Source organism: Selaginella moellendorffii, unplaced genomic scaffold (genome assembly GCF_000143415.4).
Source record: "Selaginella moellendorffii unplaced genomic scaffold, v1.0 SELMOscaffold_83, whole genome shotgun sequence".
Taxonomy (NCBI): Eukaryota; Viridiplantae; Streptophyta; class Lycopodiopsida; order Selaginellales; family Selaginellaceae; genus Selaginella; species Selaginella moellendorffii.
The window spans coordinates 733,720-750,727 of NW_003314344.1; the positions used below are offsets into that span (position 1 = coordinate 733,720).

At 47.5% G+C, this 17,008-nt stretch overlaps 7 protein-coding genes across 9 annotated transcripts; 4 read left to right on the plus strand and 3 right to left on the minus strand.

Annotated features, from left to right (window-relative positions):
- Positions 1–91: 91 nt before the first annotated feature.
- Positions 92–2,890, minus strand: LOC9630763 (E3 ubiquitin-protein ligase HERC2). Of its 2 annotated transcripts, none has more exons than XM_024661494.1 (7): positions 2,737–2,890; positions 2,369–2,420; positions 1,884–2,174; positions 1,448–1,797; positions 991–1,392; positions 528–915; positions 92–460 (listed from the first exon to the last, which is right to left on the minus strand). In XM_024661494.1, the coding sequence occupies exons 3-7, from the start codon at positions 2,118–2,120 to the stop codon at positions 218–220; spliced, it is 1,620 nt and encodes a 539-aa protein (XP_024517262.1). In that variant the 5' UTR covers positions 2,121–2,174; positions 2,369–2,420; positions 2,737–2,890; the 3' UTR covers positions 92–217. The 2 variants fall into 2 exon arrangements, with proteins under 2 accessions (XP_024517262.1, XP_002987735.1); XM_002987689.2 differs by having other exon boundaries at positions 2,337–2,420.
- A 386-nt stretch (positions 2,891–3,276) lies between these two features.
- On the minus strand, positions 3,277–3,792 carry LOC9651805 (late histone H2B.L4). Its single transcript, XM_002987690.2, has one exon. The coding sequence runs from the start codon at positions 3,790–3,792 to the stop codon at positions 3,277–3,279; it is 516 nt and encodes a 171-aa protein (XP_002987736.2).
- Positions 3,793–3,910: 118 nt separating this feature from the next.
- Positions 3,911–8,346, plus strand: LOC9651806 (insulin-degrading enzyme-like 1, peroxisomal). Its single transcript, XM_002987622.2, has 26 exons — positions 3,911–4,070; positions 4,127–4,202; positions 4,272–4,339; positions 4,422–4,513; positions 4,568–4,641; positions 4,699–4,742; positions 4,823–4,874; positions 4,926–5,048; positions 5,101–5,213; positions 5,264–5,426; positions 5,479–5,571; positions 5,627–5,712; positions 5,772–5,858; positions 5,912–6,015; positions 6,076–6,178; positions 6,242–6,337; positions 6,388–6,577; positions 6,635–6,696; positions 6,752–6,856; positions 6,915–7,116; positions 7,177–7,382; positions 7,430–7,554; positions 7,626–7,677; positions 7,731–7,817; positions 7,872–7,994; positions 8,058–8,346. The coding sequence occupies exons 1-26, from the start codon at positions 3,954–3,956 to the stop codon at positions 8,268–8,270; spliced, it is 2,856 nt and encodes a 951-aa protein (XP_002987668.1). The 5' UTR covers positions 3,911–3,953; the 3' UTR covers positions 8,271–8,346.
- A 1,238-nt stretch (positions 8,347–9,584) lies between these two features.
- On the plus strand, positions 9,585–12,362 carry LOC9651807. The gene is made up of 10 exons (XM_024661558.1): positions 9,585–10,106; positions 10,201–10,292; positions 10,360–10,462; positions 10,514–10,794; positions 10,877–11,008; positions 11,072–11,170; positions 11,233–11,421; positions 11,516–11,727; positions 11,816–11,969; positions 12,033–12,362. Exons 1-10 carry the CDS (start codon positions 9,908–9,910, stop codon positions 12,249–12,251), a joined length of 1,680 nt encoding a protein of 559 aa, XP_024517326.1. The 5' UTR covers positions 9,585–9,907; the 3' UTR covers positions 12,252–12,362.
- LOC9630765 (glutamate-1-semialdehyde 2,1-aminomutase) lies at positions 11,738–13,924 on the minus strand. Of its 2 annotated transcripts, XM_002987692.2 has the most exons (4): positions 13,747–13,924; positions 13,456–13,629; positions 12,327–13,396; positions 11,738–12,256 (listed from the first exon to the last, which is right to left on the minus strand). In XM_002987692.2, the coding sequence occupies exons 1-3, from the start codon at positions 13,909–13,911 to the stop codon at positions 12,329–12,331; spliced, it is 1,407 nt and encodes a 468-aa protein (XP_002987738.2). In that variant the 5' UTR covers positions 13,912–13,924; the 3' UTR covers positions 11,738–12,256; positions 12,327–12,328. The 2 variants fall into 2 exon arrangements, with proteins under 2 accessions (XP_002987738.2, XP_024517327.1); XM_024661559.1 differs by lacking the exon at positions 11,738–12,256 and having other exon boundaries at positions 12,265–13,396.
- A 65-nt stretch (positions 13,925–13,989) lies between these two features.
- LOC112341456 lies at positions 13,990–15,040 on the plus strand. The gene is made up of 7 exons (XM_024661560.1): positions 13,990–14,165; positions 14,212–14,321; positions 14,369–14,434; positions 14,487–14,578; positions 14,654–14,700; positions 14,764–14,842; positions 14,893–15,040. Exons 1-7 carry the CDS (start codon positions 13,996–13,998, stop codon positions 14,965–14,967), a joined length of 639 nt encoding a protein of 212 aa, XP_024517328.1. The 5' UTR covers positions 13,990–13,995; the 3' UTR covers positions 14,968–15,040.
- LOC9651808 lies at positions 14,995–16,900 on the plus strand. Its single transcript, XM_002987624.2, has 7 exons — positions 14,995–15,824; positions 15,879–15,981; positions 16,044–16,099; positions 16,164–16,331; positions 16,394–16,507; positions 16,574–16,675; positions 16,736–16,900. The coding sequence occupies exons 1-6, from the start codon at positions 15,156–15,158 to the stop codon at positions 16,664–16,666; spliced, it is 1,203 nt and encodes a 400-aa protein (XP_002987670.2). The 5' UTR covers positions 14,995–15,155; the 3' UTR covers positions 16,667–16,675; positions 16,736–16,900.
- The last annotated feature ends 108 nt before the right edge of the window (positions 16,901–17,008 follow it).

Sequence of the window (17,008 nt, forward strand, 5' to 3'; positions counted from 1 at the left end):
AAGAATCCCGGACGTTCACTGATCTGGAGCCTCGATAGAGAAGATCATCCCGAATATTCGAAATTTCAAATTCAAATAGGCCCGGGAAACGTTTATACAAGTTTTTCTCTTTTTTTTTGGATTGATCTATGTACAAATATGTCCCTGGTGGATGAACAAATCTACACAGTGAAAGTGGAAATTTTGGATGGAGACTTTCTCTTCTTTGATGCTTCCATCAGCTGAGATCGATGTCGACGAGCTCTGGCGTACCTCTCTCGCTCTCGTTGTCCAGGAGCTCGGTGCCAAGCTGCCCCTTGTCCCCAGCTCCAAACGCAAACAATCGCCCCGAGTCGCAGAGCGCGAACGTGTGCGCGTTCCAAGTCACCGAGTTCGTCAGGCTGATTTGCAACACCTTCTCGTTTCTCTGTTTAAGAGACGACACGAGCTCCGGCCGGAGAACGTTCGCGTGACGATTAGCCTGCAAAACCATCCCGGCATGTGTAAAACACCCAAGCAAAAGAGTGCAAAAAGAAAAAACCACGAACCTGGCCCTCGGTAGCACCACTGAGATGTCCGAGACTCGAGGACTCCCCACAGCCGCATGAGAAGACCTCTCCCGCGTCAGTCACCACGAACGTTGTGTAGTCCCCGGTAGCTACGTGCACGGCCTTGACTCCCTGTAAAGACTCCACCACCTTTGGCAGCAACTCGCAGTCCTCGTTCCCGTGTCCTAGGCAGCCATAGCGGCCCCATCCCCACGTACACACTCGGCCATCCTCGGACACCACGGCTGCGTGCCATGCCCCCGCAGCCACCGCAATCGGTTGCAAGCGAAGGTGCTGGAAGTGCTCTATCATCTTCGGCCATCTCTCGTCGGATCGAGTACCGTGTCCCAGCTTTCCTCCGAGTCCACAGCCAACGGAGTAAACCGCCCTGCGCATGAAAACCAGGCAAAGTTATAAGAACTTTCGAAGAAGAAGAAGAAAAAGGAGAGATGAGAGGACTTACATCCCGGTGGATTGACAAGTGAGAGCCAGGAGGTAGCAATATCCTGCTGCAATTTGCACGACAGGTTTATTCTCTAACGCTCCCCTTAACAACTGCGGTTTCTGATCCTCGGGCTCTGTCTGGTGCCCGAGCTTGGCATCCGCACCCCAGGAGAAAGTATACACTCGCCCTTCACGAGATAACACGGCCGTGAAGAAGTTTCCTATAGCGGCTTGTACCACAAAAATGCCGTTCAACGACTCTACTATCTGCGGCGTGTTGATGTTCTTGGAGCCCGGGCCACCATACTCTGGATCCCCGAACGAATCCTTCCCAAACGCATACACCCGGCCAGTGTCACTGATAAGCATCGTCCGGCCTACACCTGCTGTGGCTTGGATGATCCTCACGCCTTGGAGGGACCTGCCAAAACATCAAAACGTTGAGAAACGCTCTCTCCCTCTGCCTCTTGTCAGACCTGAGCAGACGAGGACGCCACTCTTCGTCAAGCGACCCATGTCCAAGCTGCCCAGAACTGCTAGAGCCGAAGGTGTAGACGGCACCGGTCTTGGTGACGACGATACTGTGGCCAGGGCCCGCGATCGCCTGGATCTTCTCCCGCCTGTAGCAAAGCTCGCCAGCTTTGAGAAAACGCAGCACCAGCTTCCAGGACCCTCCACAGCTCTCCTTGAGCGACTCCCTCTCCTCGCTCGTCATCGGTCTGAAGATAGCCCGCCTCTTACACATGTCCAATGCAGCGAGCTCCGAGAGGGAGAGCGTGACGTCGGGTGTGAAGTTGGCGGCGTGTCTAAAGAATGAGCAAGTTGCCTGATACAATAAAAAAAAAAGAAGAAAACATGTGAGCTCCGGGCCAGCCAGTAAGAAACGTGAAAGTGAAGACTCGGAAAACTTACCTCAAGCCGTGCCAGGTCTTGTGGATCAAGGCAGCACTCGGTGAGGACGTGCAAAACAATGGATGGATTGGTGGCGAGCGGGAATTCCCCATGAGAGCTCGAGCTCCCATAGCATAGGCGCTGGTTGCGCTGCGACGTTTGCATGAGTGCCGCAACACCATGAGGCTGTTCTCCAGAGATTCCTATAAACGACAGAGAAGTTGGTTGCCAAACTGGTCCAGTTGCTGCAGTATCCATGGGGCACTGCAAATCGCAGTGCCCGTTGTGATGCTAAGTCGCTCCTAAGAAGAACTGCAAGAACAAAGAGAGCAGCAAAACATTCACTTCTGTGCAAATGAAAGCTAGCCATGCCATGAAAGCAAACACACATCGTTCACAAACAAACACACACAAAGTTGCAACTTGCAAGTAAGAAGAACTTCGAGACCATCCTAGAGAGAATAAAAAACCAACCGGAATTCCCTAGCCAAAGAACGATGGACAACCTTCATGAGTCTAGCTTAGAGCAGCCTCCAAGCACAAGTCACTCGCCTTGCCCTGCAAAATCAACGATCGAAACAAATGAGACCAAGAGAAAAACAAGAAAGAAAAAAAAACGGTGAAAGAGGGGAAACAATGCGAAGAACACAGCGAAAGCCAGGCACGAGGCATCAAGCAGATAACGACATAGCCTAGGGTTTGCAAATGCGCGAATTCCCCCATTGCAAATCCGGGGATAAGCCCCAGCTCTTGCCTAATCTCCCACTAACATCCAGCAGCGCAAGCAGCATTCATCATCACCAAGCCCCGTCGCGTGCATTCCCACAGGGAGAAACCAGAAAACACACAAATTGCCAGAGGAAAGATCCACAACCTCGCGCTCGCAAAAGCTTTTGCGACGCCGATCGATCGATGCCCAGCCGGCCGAAGACGCGCGCGCGATGGCGCGGAGGAGGGAGAATCCAGGAATCCGCACCGAGAAGTCGCGAAATTGGATCCGGGCGATAGCGCAAATCAATGCCCTAAGAAATGGAAGAGCCAAATACCACAAAAAGCAGTAGTGTGTATAGTGTGCTCAAGTAACAAGCGTGGAAGATCCAACGGCTCTGGAGTCACATCGGCAAAAAACGGAGGGACAGCAGCAAAGGGTGGCGGCCATTGACGCTCCTCTCCTCCATTTTTTTTTTCTTTTGGTTTTTCGGGTAAAAACGAACGAATTTACCCGGGCCACGTCTACACTTTCAGTCGCAGTGAAACTTCCATGGTTGCGTTTAGCAGAGAAAAAGAATAAAGCTTGCGTTAACATATCCTCTTACGCTAGCTAGGGCTATGACCCGGAAGCGATCAAACAAAGGATCGACCAAGGAATCTAGGGATCTCGTGAGTTTTAGGGTTTTCTATACTATTGCCTATGCTAGTGGGCTATGAACTTGGTCACGGCCTTGGTACCCTCGCTAACGGCGTGCTTGGCGAGCTCACCGGGGATGAGTAGTTTCACCGCGGTTTGGACGTCGGTAGCTCCCACGGTATGCCTGGACGTGCGCTTGACGAGCGCCGAGACCTCGGCCGAGATCTTGTCAAACACATCGTAGATGAAATTGTCCATGATCCTCATCGCCTTTGACGAGATCCCCGTCTCCGGATGGACTTGCTTGAGAACCTTGTAGATGTAGCTCTTGAAGCTCTCCTCCTTCTTCTTGATCCTCCTGCCACCTTTGGAAACCCCCAGCGATGGATCCGCGGCGTCTTGATCGTCTTTTGAGGGCCGCCGCTTGGCCGCGGTGCTGGATTTCTTTGGCTTCTTCCCTGCCGGCTTCTTCTTGGCTACTCCTTGCGCGGGTGGCGGCGCCGCCTCGGCTGGCGCCGCCTCTTCCTCCGCCACTTCTTCCTCGTTCTCGGCCGCGTCGATGATCAACGCGGGCACGTCCATCCCGTCACCCATGAAGTAAAACAAACCAAACCAATGACCTAAAAGCTAGCTTGGATTTGGCACTATTTATAATGATCCCAGCCGTCCATATCAACGGCCAGCAAGAGCCCTAAAAAATATTTTCTCCCCTCTTCTTTACCTAGCTCGATCAAGCTCCATCCATGGGCGAGGTCCGGCCCGAGATTGTCAAGCCGCGCACTGACAAGCGGGAGTACAGGAATGTGGTGCTCCGGAATGAGCTGCGCGTGCTCCTTGTCAGCGATCCCGAAACGGATAAGGTGAGATTCGTAGCGGAAATTTTCGATGGATTGAGGATTTGTGTGATGGCGCGCAGGCCGCGGCAGCGATGGATGTCAATGTTGGATCGTTTTGCGATCCCGAGGAGCTTGCAGGGCTTGCGCATTTCCTGGGTATGTGGACCAATTCCTCTCGATTTATGTTTCCTTGCTGGTTTTGACGATGGAACTTGGAATGCGTAGAGCATATGCTATTCTTTTCCAGCGAGAAATATCCCTTGGAAGACGATTACTCCAAGTTTTTGAACGAGGTAGGCTGGCCAAATGGGATTATTTCTCTTTCTCTCTCTCTCTCTCTCTCTCTCTCTCGTCTAAACTGCTACTCGTTTGCAGCATGGAGGTCACTCAAATGCTTTCACGAGCTCCGAGGACACAAACTTCCACTTTGACGTGAACGCCGAGCACTTAAGCCAGGCTCTTGACAGGTTTTTGTTTTCATTTTTCTCCCGGTTTCATGTCTAATGATCGCAGAATTTCAGGTTTGCGCAGTTTTTTATCTGCCCTTTGATGTCGCAAGATGCTACGTCAAGAGAAATCAATGCTGTGAATTCAGGTAAGAATGGCCGCAGTCAAATTTTATACCTGAGCTCGTATCTCTTTCTTTTGATAGAGCATAACAAAAACCTTACCACCGATAGATGGCGATTTGATCAGGTGTCGTTTGCTTGCTAGATTATGCCATGTGTTTATTCTAGTGAAGCGTTTCTAACATGTAACTGGTCGAACTTGTGCAGGTTGCGAGACATGTGAGTTCTAAAGACCATCCTTACCACAAATTTGGAACTGGTATTCATTTTTTCTAAGCTTCTTATCCAAGTACTCACGCTGGAAATTCAGGTAGTTTGGAGACTTTGGATGTTTCTCCGAAATCTAAAGGCATTGATACGAGAGAGGAGCTGATAAAGTTCCACAAATTTCACTACTCGGCAAATCTTATGTGCCTTTGTGTGTATGGAAGAGGTAAGAAAAGACATAAGGATCTTTTATTTATTAACTTGAACTCATTTGCTAGAAACCTTGGACGAGCTTGAAAAAATTGTAAGCGAGACGTTTCAAGACATAAAAAATACCGGCAAAATGGCTCCATCTTTTCCTGGTCTACCATTTCTTCCGGAGCATAAACAAGTGAGTAGTTTGTTAGTGTTGAACTTCATTTTTCCATCGCTTTTATGTAGATCATTATCAAAGGAGTTCCCATCAAGCAGCGACATAATCTGGAGTTAACTTGGTTAATTCTACCTGAATTAAAGAATTACAAAGCTGGACCCTGTCGATACATTAGCCACGTTCTGGGACATGAGGCAGACGGTTCTTTGTTTGCACTTCTCAAAAGTCTTGGTAAGCATTTGAGCTTTCCTTGTTAAGGTTTGATACATCAAATCATAACTAGGCTGGGCGAGCAGTCTTTCTGCCGGAGAAAATGAAAGGAGTTCGGATTATTCTCTTTTTTCTATTTATATCGAACTCACCGATGCAGGCCAAGGTCTTTTTTTTTTGTTTTGTTTTGCTCTGTGCCTTAGACTCGCAGAGCTTAGCAGAACATATGGAGGACATAGTGGGGTTCACTTTTCAGCATATTAGCCTGCTAGGACGCAAAGGAGTCACAGAAGCACTTTTTGACGAGGTACTTTAACTTCTCGTGAGGTTTCATTTTGTGACCATTGTTCTTCTTCTCTTTCTAAGATACGAACAGTCTGTGAGATGAAGTTCCATTATCAAGATAAGTACCAACCAATGCATTATGTTACACGTCTGGTCGGGAGTATGCAGGTGTGCTTTCTCTCGATTTAAATAAAGTTTCTAAAACAGTGCTACTTGTTCAGCTTTATCCGGTTGAAGATTGGCTTGCAGGTTCCTCCTTGCCAAGAACTTTTGACCCTGATGCTATTAAACAGGAGATTGAGTTTTTAACTCCAGAAAACGTCAGGTAACTTTCCACTTCTACCAAAGAAATGCCCTTTACATTTATTTTTTTGTTATTTTTTAGGATCATCTGGTCCTCCAAGCAGTTTGAAGGGATGACCAACGAAACAGAACCTTGGTATGGTACATCCTACACTGCAAAGAGAGTTTCTGAATCTCTTCTCGAGGTTGGCATTGTTGTTTTATCTTTTCCTTCTTTCGATTTAAACCATCTTTAATGAGTGATGTAGAGCTGGAAAAACGCTCCGTTGGATCCAAGGCTACATTTGCCAGATCCTAATCCTTTCATTCCTACAGACTTCAGCTTGAAGGAAGCAAATCTGAAGGTGTATAAATCTCAGAAAACAAGCAATGGAACTGACGTGTGAATTTACAGATGCAATATCCTTATGTTTTGAGAAATTCATCATTGTCGAAGTTGTGGTATAAGCCTGATACCAAGTTTCAAACGCCGAAAGCTTGTGTTATGATTCATTTGCATTGTCCAGAATGCAAATATTCTCCTGAATCATCTGTTCTATCGACAATTTTTACAAAACTACTTCTAGATTATCTGAACGAATATGGTGAGCCTGTGATAAGTCACTAAAATCTCAACATTCTTACCGGTATGCTGGTTACAGCTTATTTTGCAGAAATTGCTGGCCTGCAGTATTCTATTCAACGCACCTCTCATGGTTTTTTGGTAAGATTGTTGATACTTCGATATGAATCCACCAAAACTTTTCTTGCATTAACAGTTATTCATCACTGGTTACAATCATAAACTGTACAGTCTTTTGGAACGTATTGTAGACAAGGCGGTCAACTTTCAGGTGAAAGAGGATCGGTTTCTTGTTATAAAGGTATGAGATGGGACATATCGCGGGTTTCTCGTGCACTGACTGTTCTTGCGTCTGGCAGGAAAAGCTCATGAAAGATTACGTTAACTACAAGTTTCAACAGCCATACCAACAGGCTATGTATTACTGTTCGTTGATGATGGAACAAAACCGGTGGCACATAAAAGACTATCTCGAAACTCTTCCTTCTCTCAACGCAAGCGATTTGCAAGCCTTTTTCCCCAAATTATTCTCTCGAATATATGCTGATTGCTATGCTGCAGGTTTGGAAATCAGATTGCTCTCACGAATGTTACGTGCTGTTTTCCATTTTGTAAATTCAGGTAACATGACAACAAAAGAGGCAGAGGCTTTGGCCGAACTTATTGAGAACAGGTTTACCAGTTCTCCATCTACGAAAACGAAGCCATTGCTGTCGTCACAAGCAACCGAAGACCGAATCACAAAACTAGACAACTCGGAAATGTTTTACCCAATATCTGGTTTGAATCCCGACAATGAAAACTCAGCTCTCCATGTATACCTCCAGGTATGTTGTCATTTTCATTAACTCTATGAAGGATTGAACACTTGTAGGTGGGACAAGACGAGACAGTGATGAACATTCTCGTGGAGCTATTTGTTCTCAGTGCCAAACAACCTGCGTTCCATCAGCTTAGATCTGTGGAGCAGCTCGGCTATATTACTGCCTTAGTAACTAGGTGGGTTTTGCGATTAAAGATTATTACATCCAATTGGCGTGGAGTTGATTGGGCTCGTTTTTCTTCCTCAGGAACGATTGTGGTGTCCAAGGTGTGCAGTTTATCGTTCAGTCCACCGTAAAGGTAGAATTTCAAGTTGTAAATACTTTTGATTCCGAAGGAGGATCTGCCTGCAGGATCCCAATGGTGTCGAGGAAAGAGTCGAGGACTTTTTAAAATCATTTGAGACGACACTAACAAACATGAGTGACGAGGAATTTCAGGTAAGTAATCGCTGGTGGAGCTACCATTTATGTTTGCTGCCCCACTTTTGACAGAGAAATGTGGAGGCACTCGTCGAAATCAAGCTCGAGAAACACAAAAACATTTACGAGGAGACAAACTTCTTCTGGATGGAGATTGACAATGGCGCATGCAAGTTTGACAGGCAGCAAGTCGAGGTGATGAACAGCACACAATCTTATGAAACGTCAGCAAACCTTGTGTGGTATATATTTTTCCAGGTTGCTGCTCTACGGGCTCTCACCAAAGATGAGCTACTAGAGTTTTACATCAATCACATAAAATCTGGCGCGCCCATGAGGAGAAAGCTCAGCGTCCAGATCTATGGCAAGCTCCACATGCAGGAGCTGGAACTCCTGGAAGATGGCAAGAACAGGATTAAGGATCTGTTTAGTTTCAAACGATCGCAAGGACTATATAGCTCATTGAGGTGAATAGGATCTTACTATTGTTACTGAAAAACCCGTAAAAAATTGCTTCTGGAGCATAAACAAGTGAGTAGTTTGCTAATGCTGTGTTCACTAAAACGATTTAGTTACCACAAAACAGATTTGAGAAATGAAAAGTGATTCTATATAATAACATTGTTTTTGCGATATTGATTAAATCTGCAATTCCATTCACCAATTATCAAATTCAAACTTACAGACAAGCTTTGCGACCGGCAGTAAGACATGGCTCTTGTCAAGTGGCACAGTTCGTTTGCGTGTGGAGCACCAGTCTCTCTCACCATGATTTTTGAGCTCCAAAAACAGCACCATTGTTTTCCTGGAGCCTCGGCAGTACGGCTCACTCACAAATGGGTCCTTTCCAACCCACAGAAAGGGTTCCATGCCATAGTTACCTTTGGCTTTCAGGGGATCAAGACCTTGTTCAAGGATGGAGCTTATGTTCTCCAGCGGGCTTCCATGAAACACAAACTCTAACGATTTGAGGTCTGAGATGCTGTAACTGCGCACCGCTTGCCGCATCTCATCTGCAATACGCAAGAAAGAAATAGGCCATTAAAATAAAGTTTAAACCTTCAGGCATTTGCGTGAATCAAGAAATCAAAAGCTGGCAGTGGAAAATCTACATACCTAAGACGCTATTGTCGTCGAGGGTGGCGTAGCGTTGGAGAGCTCCCACGAACTTCCTGTAGATCGCTGAAGACGAGTCTAGCTTGTTTGGCTGAATTTGCATGGTGACCCCGGGGCAAGTGATGACTCTCTCCAGGAATTTGGCATCGATCAGTTGGAGGAGTAGGTCCTCAACAGGCACAAGCACTATCTTGACGATTCTATCAACTCTCGTGCATGCATTCGTCAGCTCCATTGTCGAGAAATCAATACAGTTACCGTGCAAACCTAGTACCTCAAAATACTTGTCAAGTATCTTTTGAGCAACTTCTTGCTTGTATGGCTTCCAGGGCTTCTTGTTGTCACGCCAGTAAACTCCCGGTTCCATCGACGTAGCCATTTTCGAAAAGACAAAACCTAATTCTTAAAGCTGGCAACTATATTAGCTTCTAATTTGGACCAACAAAAGCTGCCTAATATCTCTTATTCATGGTTCTCTCAATGATTTCTGGAAATTCATGTTCACCGTGAATATTTACTATTGACTGAGGTTCCCTGTTGACTATCGTTGACTATGCCTGTTACTATGGGACAAATTGACCCGTGACAAACGCGCCAGGGAAAGGTGTGTCCCAACAAATGAATGAATGAATGAATGAATGAATGAATTGAAGCAGAAGCCCAGTTTTTTTCTTTTTGTTGGTATTGGCCTATTTGATCCCATGTCTTGTTGTGCTAGGACATTTCTTTTCTCTGACCCATGATCATTTGTAACAAAGCTCTTGAATCAACCCTTTTCGTGTGGTGGATTTCTTCTTCTTCTGTTTCTTTTTTTCTCGCTTTTAGATCATATGAAAACCAACTAGATAAATGGAGGTGCTTCCGCCTTTCTTCGTCAAGCAGTGGCAGATTCCGGGCGTCAATCAATGCACGGGGCTGATCAGGAGCTCCCGATGTGAAAAGGGAGAAAAGCTGGGAATTCTTCCTCTCCCTCTCGCTGGTGTGTTTTGGGGATGAGTTACCAGCACAGGATGCAAGAGCTGGTGCTCAAGAGCGGCTGTTCTTGGGCATCGGAAGTTAAGGCTCCTCCGCCTTGTTCCAGAGAAGCTAGCGGTGGTGGGATTGGAATTGGGACTCCACGAGCAGACGAACGCATCCTTCCAAAAGGACCATTCTCGGGTCTCACAATCTGTGTCACGGGTCTCTCCAAAGGTACGTTCTTTCGAAATCTTTTCTTTCTTTGGCTCTGTGCTTTTGGCCTTGGCTATGGTGGTTGATTGGAATTGCTGTGGTTGATTTGGAGCAGAAGCTCGAAAGCAAGTCCAGATCACAACCGAGAGATTGGGAGGAAGTTACAGTCCAGATCTTCACTCTGGATGCACTCATCTCGTCGTCCAGATATCCAAAAACTTTAGTGACTACTATTTATGATCTTTGTTTTTCCTTGATTGTCGATTCTTTCCACAGAAGTGCTGGCCGCAAATACGAGCACGCTCTCAAGAACAGGTTTAAGAAAGGCTTGTTTGTAGTGACACTCTCCTGGTTCGTCAATTCCGCAAGGCTCAATGGTAGATTTTTTCGTTTCTTTTGGTGGCAAGCCAACTCATCTTTCTTTCCAGAGCGACTGGACGAATCCAAGTACGATGCTACGACAGGAGATTTTGAATCCGCCGAGAACTCGCTACCACGCGATGATCCAGCCGCTTGCATGCCGCAGAAACCATCGTTCAGTGCTCCTCTCCCGCCTCTCACAAACAAGCCTCTCGCGAGCTTGCAAGTCGTTCCAATGGCCAGCAACAACAAAAACTCCACCGAATTCCCCAAGGCTCCCAGGAAGCCGATGTTTTCCGGCATTTGCTTCTACATTGACAATGATATCTCCACCGAGTTGCAAATCAAGGCAAGTTTTCTAGAACTCTTTAGCTCTTTCCTTTAAAGTAAAATCTCTCAAGAGCTCTTTTCGTTCCTCGCGACTTAAAAAGGTTGTAGAGGCAGCAGTGAAAGAAGGAGCTACTTGCATAAGCGATTGGTATATCGGATGCAACGCGACACACATTGTCTGCGAGGACAATGCCCTTGTCAAGTACGTTGGATACAAGATCCATTTGGTATCGGTAAGTACGCAAAATCCTTCCTTTTTCTCGCCACCATTTCCTCGTTTGAGCTTTTCTTTCCAGCCAATGTGGGTGCTACGAACAGTGAAAGAGCACGCGTGGTACCACCTCGTACACATCTCGCTTGATTTGCTCAGGCATTTTCCACACCTTTTAGACAAGGTGACTGATCGAAACTCCATAGTTTTCGTGATCTATCTCAGTTGGTTTCTATTTTTCTGTAGAAATCCGAGCCAGCAGCAGCGCAGCAGCAGCAGCAGCAGCAGCAGCAGCAGCATGGCAGCAGTAGGAAAATGCTCGCGCTTTGTGCTCGAGAAGATTCGCAAACTCGTCAGCTCAAGCTGGATGAATCGGAGTCCAGAGTTCGAGCAGCCAGGGATAGTATTCGAAGGCGTAGAGGACCGAGCATGCAGGTTCGTAGCTCTTTTCTCTCTATCCAAGAAAAACTTTGCGTTCTTCGAGTAAAAAATCTCTCTCTCTCTTTTTTCTCTTTGCCAACTTTCGCAGCCTTGCCGAGCACTGCCTCGTCCCATCACGCCGCAGAGCATGATGGAATCGATTTGCTGGTCGGTGTCGGAGCCACCGTCGACGGCCCAGCTCTATCTCGACAACTCGGATGGAACCGGGCACTACGATCAAGCCTCGGATTACTTCGACGCCCAGGAGAGTGGGAAAGACTCGAGTAGTGGTGAAGTCTATGTGAGACCGCTCAACGATAGGCAAGCTCTCTTCACAAAAAAACTCTTTTTTTTTCTGCTTTGCTTCTTCTAATTCATCTCGCTGACAAGCTGCATCTACTTGGAACAGTGAGAAGCAAGACGTCGTTTACAAGGGAGCGTTTTTGACGATCTTATTCCCGCTGGATAGATTCTCGGAGATGGGGCCATCGTCAAAGCCGTTCTTCTCCGAGAAAGGATTCACGAGGCAGCAAATCCTGGAGAACGTCTATGGCTTCTACCAGGTAACTCACTGCGAAGTTCTGTGGACTGGAAACTTGAAAGGAAACTAAGCTCGACTTACGCAGGAGCCATTGTCGAGTAGCGAGATCGAGGTTGCCGTGTACACGGATTCCAAGCACGCCGAGAGGCTTCGAGCGGTTTACTCGGCTCCAGAGACGGTCGAAGCTGGCTACGTCCCAACCAAGAGATACGAGTTCTTGGGAAGTAGACGAAACTTTGAGGGGCTTAGGCGCTTGAGCGTCGAGAAGAACGGCCAAGTATATCAGCTCTGCTTGGGATCGTAAAAACTCTGTAATATAAGTCTCAAAATAAGCTGTGAATTTCCTTCGAAGAAAAAAAAGCTGATAGCCAGTGTATACCTTCAAATGCTGGAAAGTACTTCCTTGCCCATGGCTAGAGTGAAGTCAATGTCCTCTTCCGTGTGAGCCAAGCTCGTAAAACCCGCTTCAAACTGGGACGGAGCCAAGTAGACGCCTCGCTCGAGCATGCCTCTGTGAAACCTCGCAAACTTTGCCGTGTCACTCTTCTTTGCGTCCTCGAAGTTGTGGACTGGGCCTTTAGCGAAGAAGAAACCAAACATCCCCCGGATGTATCCACCGCACATATCATGCCCCGCATTCTTCCCAGCTTCCAGGAGGCCTTGAACTAGCTTTCCCGATACTTTGTCCAGATACTCATACGTCCCGGAGTTCTGGAGCCGCTTGAGCGTGTGAATTCCAGCAGTCATTGCTAAAGGATTTCCACTGAGAGTACCTGCTTGGTACATGGGACCAGCCGGTGCAACCATCTCCATGATCTCCCTCTTTCCACCGTAGGCACCGACGGGCAGTCCCCCACCAATCACTTTACCCAGCGTTGTCAAGTCTGGAGTGATGCCAAAGTATTCCTGTGCACCTCCGTAAGCTATCCTGAATCCGGTCATGACTTCGTCGAAAACGAGAAGAGCGCCCTCGTTCTTCGTCACCTCCCTCAATCCTTCCAAAAACTCCTTGCTGGGAGCTATGAACCCGGCATTTCCCACGACTGGCTCCAAAACTACGGCAGCAACCTCGCCTTTGTAGTCTTGGAAGAGCTGCTTCACAGCATCCAAATCGTTGTAACCCGCAGTAAGCGTCGAGGAAGTGGCTCCTTTAGGCACTCCGGGCGAATCCGGGAGTCCAAGCGTTGCAACACCGCTCCCAGCTTTGACGAGGAACGAATCAGCGTGGCCATGGTAGCAGCCTTCGAACTTGATAACTTTCTCTCGCCCCGTGAAGGCTCTTGCAAGCCGCAGCATTCCCATGCACGCCTCTGTGCCCGAGTTGACAAACCGGACCATTTCCACGCTTGGGACTGCGTCGATGACGAGCTTTGCGAGCTCGTTCTCCACGGCACAGGGAGCACCAAAGCTCGTACCATTCTTCGCAGCCTCGGCTAGAGCTTTAAGTACCTGGCAGCGAAGTTTTTCTCATCGATCGATCATACAAAAAAGTAGAAAAAGTAGAGTACCTCGTCGTCGGCATGGCCTATAATCGCAGGACCCCAGCTGCCAACATAATCAACGTACTCATTTCCATCCACGTCCCAAGCTCGCGATCCTTTGACGCGATCAAAGATAATCGGCTGCCCACCCACAGACTTGAAAGCTCTAACCGGCGAATTTACTCCTCCTGGCATCAAGTCCTGGAAAATATAGCTCGATAAGCTCCGTTCTAAGAGGAGAAAAAAGCCTGGTTCTAAGCTACAGCTCCTCGGCAAGGCAAATCTCCCTAGAACAAGTAGAATGTGGGAATAGCCTACCTTGGCCTCCTTGAAAATCTCCTCGGACTTGCGCGTGACGAATTTCTTCTCCACGGACACCGCCATTTGCGATCCGGAAGCTCGGCAAGCCGATCCACGCGGGCGCGGGCGAGAATTTGGAGATGGCCTCCATTCCACAGAGAGACCCGCCATCGCCGCGGCCATTGGCCTAACAGTGAGTAAATATTTTTGCGAGAAGACCTTATCAGCAGGCCAGGTCTGAGGTTCGATACTGGCCAAAAACACACAATGCTAACGGCGATGAAATTTCGTTCTGTGTGCTCCTCTCCACCGCGAGAAAATTTTACTCCTTCACGAGGCCTTGGGGTTAGGGTTTCGTGCGCGAGGAGGAGGAAGAGTGGCGCGCTTGGAGTGGCGGTGTCGGCGGCAACAGCGCTTCTCCGATTCTTGGAACGCCGGTGAGCTAGATCGTAATGCAGCTAGTGAATTGACTCTTTGTTGCAGGGATTTTGATGCAGTGAGCGATTCTGCCGTGGACGATGAGTCGAGTTTCCAGTTGGAAGAGGTTTTGGCGCGTCTAAAATCCGACTACGATCGATCCTACTTTCTCACAGGTTTTTTGAGGTCATGATGTGTGGATTTTTTTAAAAAAATTTCTTAGGAGACTTCACGCGTAGTATATACAAAGAAGATTGCTTCTTTGCCGATCCAACTATACAATTCCAAGGTAAGTCACTGATGATCATCTGGCTGGTTGACGAGAATGAAACTCTTTCCAGGAAGAGATTTGTATAGGCGCAACTTAATGCTATTATCTCCATTTTATGAAAGTCCATCGCTGGTTCTGCTGGATATCAAACCAGACCCAGAGGTACTGCTTGATTCACTTAGTGTTTCTTTTTCTTTCGTTTCTGGTCGGGTAATGGTTAACTTGGATTAACTTCAGGTTTGCGAAAGTGATCAAAAAGCTATAGTCGCGTTTTGGAGGCTAAGGTTCGTCTGTCGGTCTCTTACGAAGCAGTAAATCCCAGCGTGTTGACAGTGGTTTGCGTGTAGAACATACTTGAAGCTTCCATGGCGGCCACTGGTCACGCTGGATGGTTCCACCAAATACAAGCTTGACTCCTCGTGCAGGGTAACTATCACTCTGGATCTCTCGATTATGACTTTCATTTTTTCTTGTAGATAACCTCGCATGTTGAGAGCTGGAGTATCTCTCCACTGCAAGCTTTATCACAGTTATTTAGAAGCGGCCTATGAAGAAGACGGATGCGTTTGGAATATGCTAATTATGTGGTACTGGAAACGTATGAGAACATATCTCACTCGGTCACTCTGCTATGGTCCACGTGCATTGGATATTTGAGTCTGGGTACGAGAAGAATCAGCGCTGCTAAGCGGGTCTGATTATTTCGGGGAATAGGCGGTGCCCTGGGACAGGAGCAACAATGTCTGTGAGAGCAGGAGTCTTTGCAAGCCAAATCGGTACCAGATGTAGCGGCTGCCACAATCGCCAGTTCAAGATATACAGCCAGCCACGGGTTGCAAGGCCAGGAGGGGTTTTTGGTCTCGGCCGTCATACCATTGCTCTAGCAGGAGCACCTGGAAACAGGACGAAGCAGGCTGCTACTACGAAGGAAAATTCTTTGCTAGTGCTCGACGAGAATGGTACCGGAGCCAAGAAGTTTTTCAGCAGTGTTTCGAGCAACATCCAGAAGATCATCAGCGATACTCTGAAGGTTCTGCAGAAGCCAGCGATAGCTCTGCTCCTCATTGGGCTACTACTGGGTTCTCCAGAGGATGCTCTCTCGGCAAGTGGTGGAAGAATGGGAGGAAGATCGTTTTCATCTGGCGGTGGTGGTAGATCAAGCCAGACGTACTCTCTACCTCGGTCCGGGGGCTCCAGCTCCAGCTTCAACGCGTACAGCTTCGCGGCTCCATCACCTTTGATTGGAGGTGGATTGTATTTGACGCCGGGATACAGTGTTGGGTTCGGAGGCGGTGGCATCGTGCTTATGTTGCTGCTTGGATTCGTGGCGTTTCAACTCGTCAGCGGCTTTTTAGTAGATCGCGATCAAGAAATAGGCACAACGAAAACGAGTGTTATGAAACTCCAGGTGATGTAATTCACTGCCGTTTTGTTTGGTTTTCAACCAACATTTTGTTTGCAGGTAGGCCTGCTTGGAATGGCTCGCTCGTTGCAACGGGAGCTAGAACAACTGGCCAATCGTGCAGATACCTCGAATCCATCCGGACTACATTATATTCTTACAGGTACGAATTTTTATTTCTCTTCTTGCGAAATGCAATATTGATTTTATTTTTTGGTGTACCAGAAACTGTACTCTCACTTATGCGGCATCCGGACTTTTGCATTTCGGGGACATCGTCAGTGAGTCTGCTATTTCTTTTATCTAATTTGCGATATAATCTCCTCTTTTTTTGGCTTCTCTCAGTCTGAAGTAAAGAGGTCGGTGGAAGCTGGCGAGGCAAGGTTCAATGAGCTGTCTCTGGAGGAGAGAGGCAAGTTCGTCGAGGAAACGCTCGTGAGCGTGGACAGCATCAGGAAGCGAACTAGTCCGAGATCGTTTTCGGGCAAGACATTCAACAACGAATACATTGTGGTAGGCATGGATCGTATAAAATCGAATCCCACTTCCTCTAAACATTTATAACTCCTTTGTAGGTGACCGTCCTGGTAGCTGTGCAGGGATCACACAAGCTACCCACAGTAAACAGCAATACGGACCTCAAGGCTGCTCTCAGCAAGCTTGGATCCATTCCCGTGCAGCAGTTGCTCGTAAGTCGTTTTGGTCGTCTTGAGTGTTTTAGCTGTTAGTGGTGGTGGCCATTGGTTTGTTTGCAGGCAGTGGAGGTGTTGTGGACGCCACAAGACGAGAATGATGCTCTCACCGAGAATGAGCTGCTAAGAGATTATCCACTACTCAGGCCGCTGTGAGACGAAGAGGTAAACTCTCTTCGAGATTTTCTTTTTGGACCTTTTCAAGGAATTGTTCGTTTGGCGCAGAGAAGCAAACTTTGTTTTGGAAAGCGATGATCCTTATCCAAAACGTTGGACTTTGGTGCCACTTGCTGGGATTAGATAGCTAAAAGGATGGCCGCGGCATCTCATGAAGTATAGCAAAGTCCAAGGCTGCATTCTACGTCGTTCCAAACGACACTTTTCTTTTTTTTTTCTTCTCTCGTGCTGAGCACACAGAACAAAAGATTCGCGAGACAAAGGAGAGGGATAATAGGATATGCCCGCGAAAGAGTTGACCTACGAGCACAAGTGACGGTT